Raw genomic sequence first — 11,609 nt, 5'->3', positions numbered from 1 at the left:
TGATGAAATTAATGGTACTACTCAGTCTGAGTAAGTGGCAAAACCACCATGTAATGCATTGATTCTGAAGCACCAAAGTGCTTTCCAGATTAACAGATGTCCATTTAGCATTGCAGCCTCTTTACTGCTTTAATGACTAATTTCCAAAACTAAATAATTCCCAGGATGTTTCTGAGTTACTGGAGCAAATTAATAGTTGTTCCTTCTTACCTCTTGTGCTCCTGCTAACTGGCAAATAAAGGGCACAGGCAGGCTCCCTGTAACTTTCAAAATCATTGGTGAAACACAAGTCAGTGTGAGTTTTAGTGTGAGGTGTCCCTGCCCATGGCAGGGGGGTTGGAACCAGATGATCTTAAGGTCCTTTCCAACCCTAACTGGTCTAAGTCAACATTTTGTACACAATCTGATACAGCTTACTTTGAAATAACCCAATCAATCAATCAATCAATCAATCAATCAATCAAATAAGCAAGGAGAAAGTTTGGTCCAAGATCAATGGTTTTTATTATTTCAAACTCAGACAAATATATTTCTGAAGAACACCAACACAATTATTTTCACAAGCATATTAAAAATATCTGCCTTGCATGGAAGGGTAGAATACCAAAATTCATGCTATTCAAATCTCAATAGCATAATAGCAAATCAAAGACATTTTCAGCTGTATAAATCACTACACTATAGTGGACAGTAAATAGTATTTCCTGTCTTTAGGGCAAACAACAATCCAGTGGCAGTGAATTTACCACAAAATACAGGTATTGTGAGTGCAGCTACACCGAGTTTTGAAGCGCCAAGCAGCTCATCTTCAGCCTCTCCTGTTCTCATTAAACTTCTCAGCTATTTTCTGCAGCTCCAGATCCATAGCGGCCAGGTTCTCCAGTTCTTTTTCCTGGGGAGACAATAAAGAGCATTTCACACATAAAATAACATTGCAAATGTTTTGTTCCATGAGAACAAGAGACAGAGACTGTTTCTGAGGCAGAAACCTCTCACTTGTCACTGGTCCCTGGGCAGGCTGCTGGGGCGAGCAGTGTTAACAGCAGTGCCTGCAACACATACTTTGGGGATTTGTGTAATTTCCTCCTTTTAACCAAATTAGGGCTGGGGAATGTATCAAAGTGCTCATTCTGAGACCTGGCCTAATTACAGCTTAATGTTTTTAGCTTTAAAGCACCATTATCAGCTCTGGGGCCCCCAGAACACGAAGGAAAGGGACCTGCTCAGGCAAGTCCAGAGGAGGCCACGAAGATGCTCTGAGGGCTGGAGCAGCTCTGCTATGGAGACAGGCTGAGAGAGCTGGGGTGGGTCAGCCTGGAGAAGAGAAGGGTCCGGGGAGACCTTACAGCAGCTCCAGCGCCTAAAGGGGCTGACAAGAAACATGGAGAGGGACTTTTGACAAGGACCTGTAGTGACAAGACAAGGGGGAATGGATTTAAGCTCAGAGGGGAGATTTAGATTAGATATTAGGAGGGTGGTGAGACACTGGCACAGGGTGCCCAGAGAAGCTGTGGCTGCCCCATCCCTGGCAGTGTTCAAGGCCAGGCTGGACAGGGCTTGAGCAACCTGGTCTAGTGGAAGGTGTCCCTGCCCATGGCAGGGGGTTGGAACTGGATGAGCTTTAAGGTCCCTTCCAACCCAAACCATTCTGTGATTATCTAGCAGTGACCTCCTGCTATCTCACAGCTGCTGCTCCCTGAGGTGTGCAGTTTCTTGCTGCCCAGGTGAAGACCCCCTTAGGAGGCTACAACCTTGTGAACACAGTGGTTCAGGTTTATGGCACACAACCAGCACAGTGTGCAACAAGACGAACACCTCTACCTTAACAGATGCTGGGGGGGAAACACATGCAGCCAATTCTTGCTTATTACGACGACTTGCTAACACTGTTTAACCTCTATATAAATGATTAAACCTCCACTGCTCCCAGCCCAGCTCTGTGCAATACATAGAGTGACATACATGAGGAACTGATGGGTGTAGAGTCAGTTTTCCTGGACATAACAGGAGGCTCCAGAGCAAACCAGGAAGTTCAACAAGAAAAGGACTGACATCCATGGGAACTGTATGCACGAAGCGGGCTTACAAGTTCAAGCCAGGCTCTGCTCTGCTGTTACAGCAGAAGTCAGTGGACAGCTCCATTTCACTCAATGTCTGACTCAGTTTTCATTCAATTTAAACAACCCCGACAGACCAAGTGGTGCTTGTTAATCACCTCTCTGCTCCTTGTTGTTTTATTAGTCTGCAAGACTGTAGAGGGCCCAAAGAGGAAGAAAATCTCCTTTCTCTTCCTTGTCTTGCTGCAGGTATAAGCTAATATATCTAATGTGTCTTTATTTTATGAACTGTGCCGTAGGGCAGTTCTGCTGAATTTGTTCAAAGAAAGCAGATTTTTGTATCATTTAAGACCTCTCAGTGTGACTTAAATCATGTTTGTGTTTCAATAAGCAGTTTACCAGCTGCCCTGGGAATGGATTTAGAAACGTGCACGTGAAATCAGCTTCCCCTGGCTTTGCAGGGAGCACTGGCACACGTACCTCCTCTTCCGTCAGAGGCCTCTGGCTCAGACTTCTCCTGTCATTCCTCATGTGACGTTTTTTCATGTCTTCCGCAGAACTGTACAGCTCTGGGAATTCTGCTGATTTCTTCCTGTAACTCAGGAGTTGTGCGAGTGAATCCATCTTCTTGTACTGCCCTTTCATGTCGTATCTGTTCATCTTGCCAAAATTCCTCTTCTCGCCGCGCCCGTGGTTCAGAGCGCTCAGGATTTGCTTTTTCTCCCACCAGTCATAGTCATTATATTCGGGGAAAAGACTCTTCTCGTCCAGGGTGGGCCTGCCTTCCTCTTTGCCCTCCAGAAGCTGCTCTCCTGCGCTATCCCTCTTCTCAAAATGCTGGCTCTTCCACCACAGCAGCGGGTAGAAAGACCTGTAGGGTGCTGTGGTTCTCTTGTTCTCTGCAGGGAGATGGCTTCTGTACTCTTCCATCTCTGTGTATCTTCCCTCCTCCATGTTCTCTTCATTTTCCATCTCATCACTGCTGTGATGCTGCTTTTCTACTTCCTCCTCCTCCTCACTGTTGCCAGGGTAGCGCTGCTGCTCTACCCTGTCCTCAGTGCTGTAGTGTTTTCGGGCCTGCCCTTTGTGCTCTCGAGCGTATGCTTTCTGTGCCCCTTCATCTTCATTGTCCCACAAGCTGTATCTCCCTCCAGCACGATGCTGCCTCTCCTTGCTGCCACCGCTGAGGTACCTGTCCAGCTCTTCCTCGCTTTCATCTCCAAGATACGCCCTTTCCTCAGGATGGTGCCTCCTTGCCTCATGTGATTCATCACGGTGTCTCCTCTCCTCGTGCCCTTTCTCATTACTGTCTTCACTGTGGTGATGCTTCTTGTTCTCTTCCTCACTGCTCTCTTCACTCTGCTGCCACCTTTCTCTGTATTCCTCAGTTCCCCGCTCTGCATGGCTCTTCTCCTCCACCTCTTCAGACCCATGCCTCTCCTGATAACCACTCTTCTCCTCACGCTGCTGCTCAGACTCTTCATGGTGTTTTTGATGGTGGTTCCTTTTGTCCCAGAGAAGCGCTCCCTCTATGTTTGATTCCTCATGTTGTTCCTCTTTCCCACCACCACGGCCCCTCTTTTCTTCAGAGGTCTCACCCATTCTGAGCTTCCCTTGATAATGTTTGGGTTTGGAGGGTTGCTTTTCCTCCTCTGTTTCTTCACTTTCATCAGATTCCTCATGCTCTTGCTGATGGGAGAAACCACGTACCTTAGACTCATGGTAGTATTTTTCACTCTTTTCTTCCTCTGCTTCTCCCTCTTCACCTTCACGAATTCTTTTGTAAGGGCTCTTCATTCCCTCCTCCGAGTGCCAGTGGCCCATGGGGCGCTGATCATTCCCATTAGGCAGCTCCTCTGTGCTTGTGCCTCCGGAGTGGGGCTTCCTGTTGAGAACAGCATGCTCTGCCTCTTCATCACGGCTTTTGCTCTCTTTGCTGTCTTCTTCACTGAGGTAGCTCTTCTCCTGCTCTTTTCTGATTCCCTGATAGTGTTTCTTTTCTTCTGTATGCATAGGTGCGTAGTGTCCATCCTCCTCTTCCTGGCTTTTACCTTCTTCATGATCAAGTTTCTCCTCATCACTTCCTTTCATGTACATTTTAGACTCCTCTTCTATCTGACTCTGTTCTTTCTCCACATTCCCAGTTTGATGTTTTTCAGTCTCTGCTGGGTCTTTCAAATGCCTCACTTCGAGTTGTTTGTTTTCACTTCCCTCTTTGTCATTTCTACCACCTGTAACAACAAAAGCAGCGTAATGCAGTAATCCAGCTCTCCACTGAAGCGCAGTTTTCAGTTTAAATAGATAACTGTCTTCCCAAAGTAACAAGAAGATTTGGACAGAATCAGTGTTTTAATTCTGCTTTTCAAATTAGCCAGTTTCTAACATTGTGTACATTTGCCTGGACAAGCATTAGCTACTCTCCATTTAATTATGTGTTTATATAAGTTCCACTGACATTTCCAGAATAATTCTTCCTCTCTGGCTTTTTTCCCTGCTTGTGATCACACTTTTAGTATTGAATTAAATTCACCCTCATTCCCATTAAAAAAAAAATCAATGGGATCTGGAGCTCGTTCAGTTCTCTGAATGCCAGGTCTTATCCATCACATACCCTTATTCACAAAAAAGACAACCATCTCTTTCAAGCTACTCAAAAATATCAGGGGCTTTTAGCACATTCTAAAAGTTCTAAATTGACTGAGTAAAAATAGTTACTTCATAATAGTTTTTTTTAATCAAATGCTGCTCCTCCCACTATTTCCACACTAAATGAAAGTCTGACATTGACCACAACGGTAACGGTCTATTTCTATGATGATATCGTTGCTTCACTTGTGTCCCGGTAGCATCAGAAATAGCTCATGATTCCTAGAGGTTTTCAGACAATAGCTGTGCAGGTTTAAAAATAACTCCTTATTTCCGAAAAGCTTCCCATCACCTGGTATCCTGTGCAGTGAATCAGTTGTCTAATGGCAAAAATATGGTCCTTGCCCTGCTCTTTGCAGTAAGCGTGCTTTTATTTTCCAGAACATGGCAAATGTACTCTTTTTTTCCCCTGCAATCAACAATGTCATAAACAAAGCTCAGTGCCTGATGGCATTCAGCATCTCCTAGAAATTTGGAGCTGAGGACAAATACAAGTATTCCCAAAGCCCCAAACCCGCTGTCTTCTGATGACTTTATTAGGGCCATGCATTATTCCCTCTATGAACAAAGAGGAGTCAGGTGGGTTTCACGATTGCTTCCTGCTGGCAGGTAGGGTCAAGAGCCTTTTTATTGTTCTGTAATCACATAAATATAACTGGACAGAGGAAAAAGACATGTGTGTTGTGCAGTTTGGCACAGTGTTGAACTCAACCACGCTACACTACAAGCAGAGCTCAAGCATGCAAACAGGCTTACACCTGACACAGGCAGCTGAGCACGGTGCTGCAGGAATGAGCTCATCCGAAACGAGCACTTCCACAGGGATCCACAGGGAGCTTTCAGCACACATCTCCAGACCTCTGGAATCAGTACCACAAATCATTTCCAGGCTGAGCAAAAGACTCCCCTTTCCCGAGCTGGGCATTGATTCAGCTGCCACCAGGCACAGGAGCCGTGCTGATTCAAGTGGTGGTTATTTGAAGCAGTTCACACTCTGGGAAGCATTCAGCGTGTGGCCCAAACCTCTCAGGCTACCTAAAGAACTTGTCCCAGACTCTCCAGGTGCCTTAAGTAGAGAGCCACATGTGTTATCCTGGAATCCCTGACAGTTACCAGGTCAGGCTGTTTGCTCTGTGAGCAAGACAGACTGAACAGAAGGAAATGAGAATTCTGACAGCTTCACATGGGCTGAAATAACAGTTCAGCAGCTGCAACACAGGACAGAATCCATCTACCAAATCCCTTCCAGAAGCTCAGGTGATGTTGTACTTACCCTTCCTCAGGATTTCCTTGCACTCGGGATTAATTGGTGGGGCATTTGGCTTGGAGAGAGCATTAGACAGAACCTCCACTATGCACCGTGTTACCTGAAGGAGACAAAATAGGAGAAAAAATTCTCACAGCAGAAATGGAAATCCTGCTTCTGACCCAGCTAGGGAGGAAAGCTGCTTCAGGATTGGAGTTAAGGCTTACATTTATGAGTTTTGAGTAATCCCCACCTCTAACACAACTTGCAACAAGTGCTTTGCTCCTCACTCCCATGCCAGTAACAGGAGTGTAGTCATTAGCTCTTTTTTCTCCCCTTTTCTTTGCATAGGTAACAGGCTTCTTTAAAATACTAAATACCCTATTCAGTACAAAGGAGAGTCAAACAACATGAGGTAACAGCACCCTACAAGCAAAATAACCAACACTACACATGTTCAAAAGATGAGGATCATCCTGTAGGATCTGTCCAAATGAGGATGCTGCGAAGGTGTTACCAGAAGTACTGCTTGGATTGCCAATAAATCAAAACCACCTTTATACCCACTGTGACACGTTCCATTTTTCCTGCCCTGCCTCTTCAGGGCTTAACATTCAACTGGGCAGGCTTCTGGAAACAGAGGAACTCAATTGATTTAGGGAAGCTACACAACCTCCGCTAGTCCTAAGTGCTACCAGAGCATGAATTCTACCGGAGTGTGAACTCCTGTATGAATTCATGCATCATTTTCCAAGTGCTGCAGCTGTTGGTTGTGAGCGAGTGCTCAGATCATCAGCAGTATAAGAGCCTCAGGCTGACAATCTGGGTGCCCGGATGGGAGGACACAATAAAACATTCATACAGATGTCTGTGCTTTAATTGTTTTCAGTTATTACCAGGTGTTTACTAACCTAAATTATTACACTGTTAAGCAGCGGAGAGGGTCTGACGTCAGGTTACAGGGTCTGAGAGCAGCTAATGGCATCTATTTAATCAAGCAGGTTAAGAATCTCTTTCCAAAGCAGGAGAAGGCAGGACTGCATTATAAAGTCCATCACGTAGTTGGCAACTGTAGTTATTTCATCCTTCTTCACAGCTGCCATCTCACATTTTACAGTTCAGTAAGATGTACTATCAAATAATACTTCAGATCATTTCTGGGGCAGCTGTACAGTGTGTAACACCACACTGACACAAGAAGCCAGCTTCCATTTTCATCAAACGCACTGAAGTGCATGCAGGCATCTTCTGACAGCTAAAGGGACTCTGAGCTCCACATCACCAATGATCTCTGAAGAGTTTACCCTTAGGGAAGAAAAGCATTACCCTGAGAGTTTAAAGACAAAACATGAAGAGCATGAGGCTGATTTCTCTCTGAAATTTGCTTTCACACCCAACTACTCACCATTTCTTCAACTTGGTCTTTTTCCACTGGAACTGCACTGACACCTAGAAGAAAAACAGATTATTACAGACTCAATAATCCTGCAAGAAGCATCACTGACAGGAGTCCTCAGTCAAATTATGCACAAAAAGAACATACACCGAGAAACAGAAAGCAGTGCTCAAATCCCAAGATAAAAGCTATATTGCAAGTTAGATCTTCACGTCGCTGCACCTGTCTGGTGGTGAAAAGCCAGGAAACAAGCAAGGCCAGTTTGCACCTTTTGGCTTCTGCAAGGGGCTCTGGGTGCCCCATCATCACTTCTCCATTACAATACCATTCTTCAAGACTTTAAAGCAATTGCTGTCCTAGTCCTGCTGGAGAAATCCTGTCTTACTTGGATGGGAAGTGGCATCTCAAGGGAAGGACAGAGCCAGAAGGGACAAGGAAAACTCCATTCACCAAGTGGGCCACTATCACCCCAAGAAATAAGAAAAATCAAATCCCAGTGGAAAACACTGCTCCGGGGAAGCAGCACAACCTGCCTGAATCTCTGTCCTGATACCCCTGTGGGGTATTAACAACTCCTTGCACCAGTTCTTCTCAGTCCAACACATCTGCTTATGGAAGGAAGCTGTTGCAAATGCAGCCTCCACGCTGCTTTGTTTTGCCATCACTGCTGCAATATGTCTCCAGCTGCCTAATGACCTTGGCTGCATTATTCAAGAACCATGTCAAGTCTCATCCGCCTTGAGGTTTGCAGAAGTGAAGTTAAGCGAGTCTGCCAGCCACACACCAGTACGTAGAGAAAAGGCTCATTGTATTGGGGCTTCATGGACTTACTGCATGGTATATAATCACAGTACACAAAGGTACAGTTGGGGTGCAGCTCTGAAGTTTCAACACAAGTCAGGAAAGTCATCTACCACCCTCTCTGCAATGCTGCTTGGTCGGGGACAGAGTTCTTCTGTATCAGGTTAGCACAGAGCAGGTTATGGAGATGAAGGGGGTCACTCTACAGTACAGTGGCCAGGAAAACCAATACTGCCCAAGGAAGCTTCCCGCAAAGCAGGCAGGAGCCTGTAGCCTTGTACTACTGACAGCAGCAAACCCTTTTCTTCTCTTCTGTGCCTGCAGCGGAAGCAGACATCCCCTTGAGCACTGACTCTGTGTGTAATAACTGAGCACAGCACAATAATAACTCTCTTGGTATTTCCGCTGCCCTCTATTTTTGCTCCCCAAGCACATACGTAGGAAGGTGCTTCTCCAGCCCCCGTCTCTTCACTGCGTATACAACTGCGCTCAGAGAAGGGAACCCACACAAGGCTAGCACAGAAGGGATTCCCCTAAAATAGCACTGCATCCCTACCCCATCGTTTCCCCTGAATGCCAGATGGTGTGTGGGGAGATGGTGCTATCAGAGCCAACCCTCTCCCCACCTCTTGCGTTCAGGGCTGACTGAGCCAGGCTTCTGGTTACTTTATTTACTAACCTGGTACGCAAACAACTACCACGCTGCACAGTGCTGATGCTGCTGCAGCCCAACCTGCCCGCATCCTCCATCTGAGGATAAGGATGTACATACACACAGGGGTAGGAGGCTGGCAGCAAAGTTCCTTCTACTAGAACAGTGTTAACCACTAAAGGAACAGTCTCCCAATCCCAAAGCGGTTGGAGACACTGCTCTTATAGCACGAGCTGCTCACGGTCACCACCTGCATGTAAAGAGAGGGGACGACCCACTTCATTGCCTCTTGATGAGGCTCCTCTGGTCCTCCAGCCCAGGAGAGATCATGACATGTAGAAAATCAAACATCTGATTTTGTCCTGTTAGTTGTGATGCTGCCACAGTGCATCACCTGCGAGTTACACCCAGTTGATGTGGTAAAACACAGAACAGACAAACTTCTGAATGTCTTTTGCTATGAGAGATGCCAACTTGAGCGCTGTGTCAGTGGTGCAGGAATATAAAGCCAGGCTGTACTCGCTGCCTTTGCCCTGCCACTCCAAAGCTCCTGCCTCTCTAAGGACATCTACAGGTAGATTAATGACCAAGCAAGTGCTTGGTTAATGATGAAACCTGGCACGCACAAAGAGGAAGCACGGGCTAGGCTATGACAGCACAGCAATCATAACGTCAGAAGAAGCAAATAGAACTGAACATATGCCATATTAACCTGCCAGAGGAACAAAATGAATATCCAATCCATTCCAGAGCCTGAAATAATACATTGAGGCAGCTTCTCTGCCAGAGCCAAGATAGGAAGCCCGTGGGGAGCAAGCGTGCCCCACTTTACACTAGTGCTGGCAGCGCTAGCCCATGCCAGCTGGCAAGAGCTCCCTTAGGGCCATGCGCCAGCTGGAGATGGCTGCCCAGCACCTCTGCCTTCCTCTTCTCTCCACGTGTGGTCAGGAGGGGTGAAGCCATCGCCCTGGCACCGCTGATAGCACCAGGCACCCTCACGCCCAGCAGACATACAGCTGCAGGGATTCACAGCAGAAACACAGCCAGAGCAAGCACCGAGATGGAAAACCTCCCCCTGCCTGCACATAGACCCACACAGTGAAGCCAAGCCCTGGGTCTGCTTCCCCCTCCTGAGCCAGACCTGCCCAGGCAGTTATGTGCAGGTTATTTGATTTTGCAGAAGTGCCGAGAGCTGATGAAGATCACAAAAAGAGGATGAGAAATGCAGGACAAATTCACGTGGCTTTTGCTCATGTCTCCAAGACTGGGACACATCTTTTGGTGGGTGCCTGATGAAATCCCCGCATGGCTTTGTTCCATTAATGCTGATGACTCAGTGCAGTGCCATTGCTCATCAAAATGTCAGCAAGAACCTTTCCTAGGAAAGATCACAAGAACTTTGGCATATTGATTTGCAGAAGGAGCACTAGCGAGTTCTTGAAGTTAATGTTTCACCTATTCCCAGCCCCGCAGAAAGTCCCTTAGCTGACTGACTCTGTCTGCCGTTTTAAAGCAAGGATGTAAAGAGGTACCCGACCTATTTTTATGGCACAAACAGGAAAAACAAACTTAGTAAAGAATCCCTATGGGGTCTGTGAAATAAGTCTGGTGAGCTTCTCGGAGATGGGGTCTCTCACCCACCTTCCACCCTCCCTTCTGATTACAACAAAGGTACCTGAAGGATGCCAACTTCATTACAAAGCACAAGTCCCAGAAGCATTTTGACACGGAATTACTCAGCCCAGAACAACACTGATTCATTCAAGAAATGATGTAGCACATATAAAAAGCTATAAAGCTGAGCCGCCACCTCATCCTATTGTGTTTAATCTTCATCTCACAGCGTGGATTTAATGTTTAGTGCCAAACACCAAGAACATAGTGTTATGTCAGTTAAAGATGTAGAGCTGCTACTTTACAGTCATCCCTCAGTATTAAGGACAAGGTGGCAAATACCTAGCAGCACCACTTGAATGGAATTTGTGGAAAGAGACTGTACAGAGGGCGGGGAACAGGGCCGTAACAGACCATAGAACCACAGAGCCCAGCTGTTATCCCAGCACTGCCAAGACCACCACCAACCCCTGTCACTGAGGGCTTCATCTACACGGCTCTTGAGCACTGCCAGGGATGAAGGGGGAGCAGCGCACAGCAGCAGCGGGTGCGGGACCAGCCCCAACACGGCTCCGGGCAGCCCCGCCGCCCCCGGTCCTGCCTCAACCCTGCCTCGTACCAAGGGGCGACCCCGGGGTGACGCAGGGCGCGCCGGGCATGACGTCATGACCCAGCGGTGTCGTCACCCCTCGGCTCCAGCGCTCTCCAGAGGCAAAACCCGCCCGTCCCCTCCCAGCCGCCCCACGGCCACGGAGCGGCCGCGGCGGAGGCTCGGGCGCCACCCGCCCCTCGGGTCCCGCTCACCTGCCAGGGCGGCGGCGCCCAGAAGGCCGAGCAACGCCAGCGGCCCCATGCTCCGCTCCGCTCCCTTCGGCTCCGCTCCCTTCGGCTCCGCTCGGCGCTATTTAAAGGGGGCAGAGGGGGCGGAGGAGACGGGCGGGGGGTGCCGCTGGGAGCCTGCGTCACTGCGAGCCCCCGGGGGCGGCGCCGATACCGACACCCCCCCACCGCGGGCCGCCCCCTCCCCATCCCGCCCCATCTCCATCCCCTCTCCATCCCTTCTCCATCCCTTCCACCGCGCCCGTGAGTCGAGTTTCTCCCAGGCTGGGGAAGCCGAGCTCGTGTTCCCTTCCTTTGCAACTACCTACCAGGTATCTGCCTCCTGCCCCCGCCCATACTCCTAATAGCCCTGTACAC

The 11,609-nt window shown here is 48.0% G+C and overlaps 1 protein-coding gene across 1 annotated transcript; it reads right to left on the bottom strand.

Annotated features, from left to right (window-relative positions):
• Positions 1 to 489: 489 nt before the first annotated feature.
• CHGB (chromogranin B) lies at positions 490 to 11,405 on the bottom strand. Its single transcript, XM_061461401.1, has 5 exons — positions 11,217 to 11,405; positions 7,355 to 7,398; positions 5,977 to 6,070; positions 2,538 to 4,288; positions 490 to 892 (listed from the first exon to the last, which is right to left on the bottom strand). Exons 1-5 carry the CDS (start codon positions 11,263 to 11,265, stop codon positions 809 to 811), a joined length of 2,022 nt encoding a protein of 673 aa, XP_061317385.1. The 5' UTR covers positions 11,266 to 11,405; the 3' UTR covers positions 490 to 808.
• Between the last annotated feature and the right edge of the window lie 204 nt (positions 11,406 to 11,609).

The sequence above is a fragment of the Pezoporus flaviventris genome, unplaced genomic scaffold (assembly GCF_033815535.1).
Source record: "Pezoporus flaviventris isolate CSIRO_AGI_PZ_B2104156 unplaced genomic scaffold, CSIRO_AGI_Pfla_v1 ptg000031l, whole genome shotgun sequence".
In the NCBI taxonomy this organism is placed as follows: domain Eukaryota; kingdom Metazoa; phylum Chordata; class Aves; order Psittaciformes; family Psittacidae; genus Pezoporus; species Pezoporus flaviventris.
This window is presented reverse-complemented; position numbering and strand designations above follow the sequence as displayed.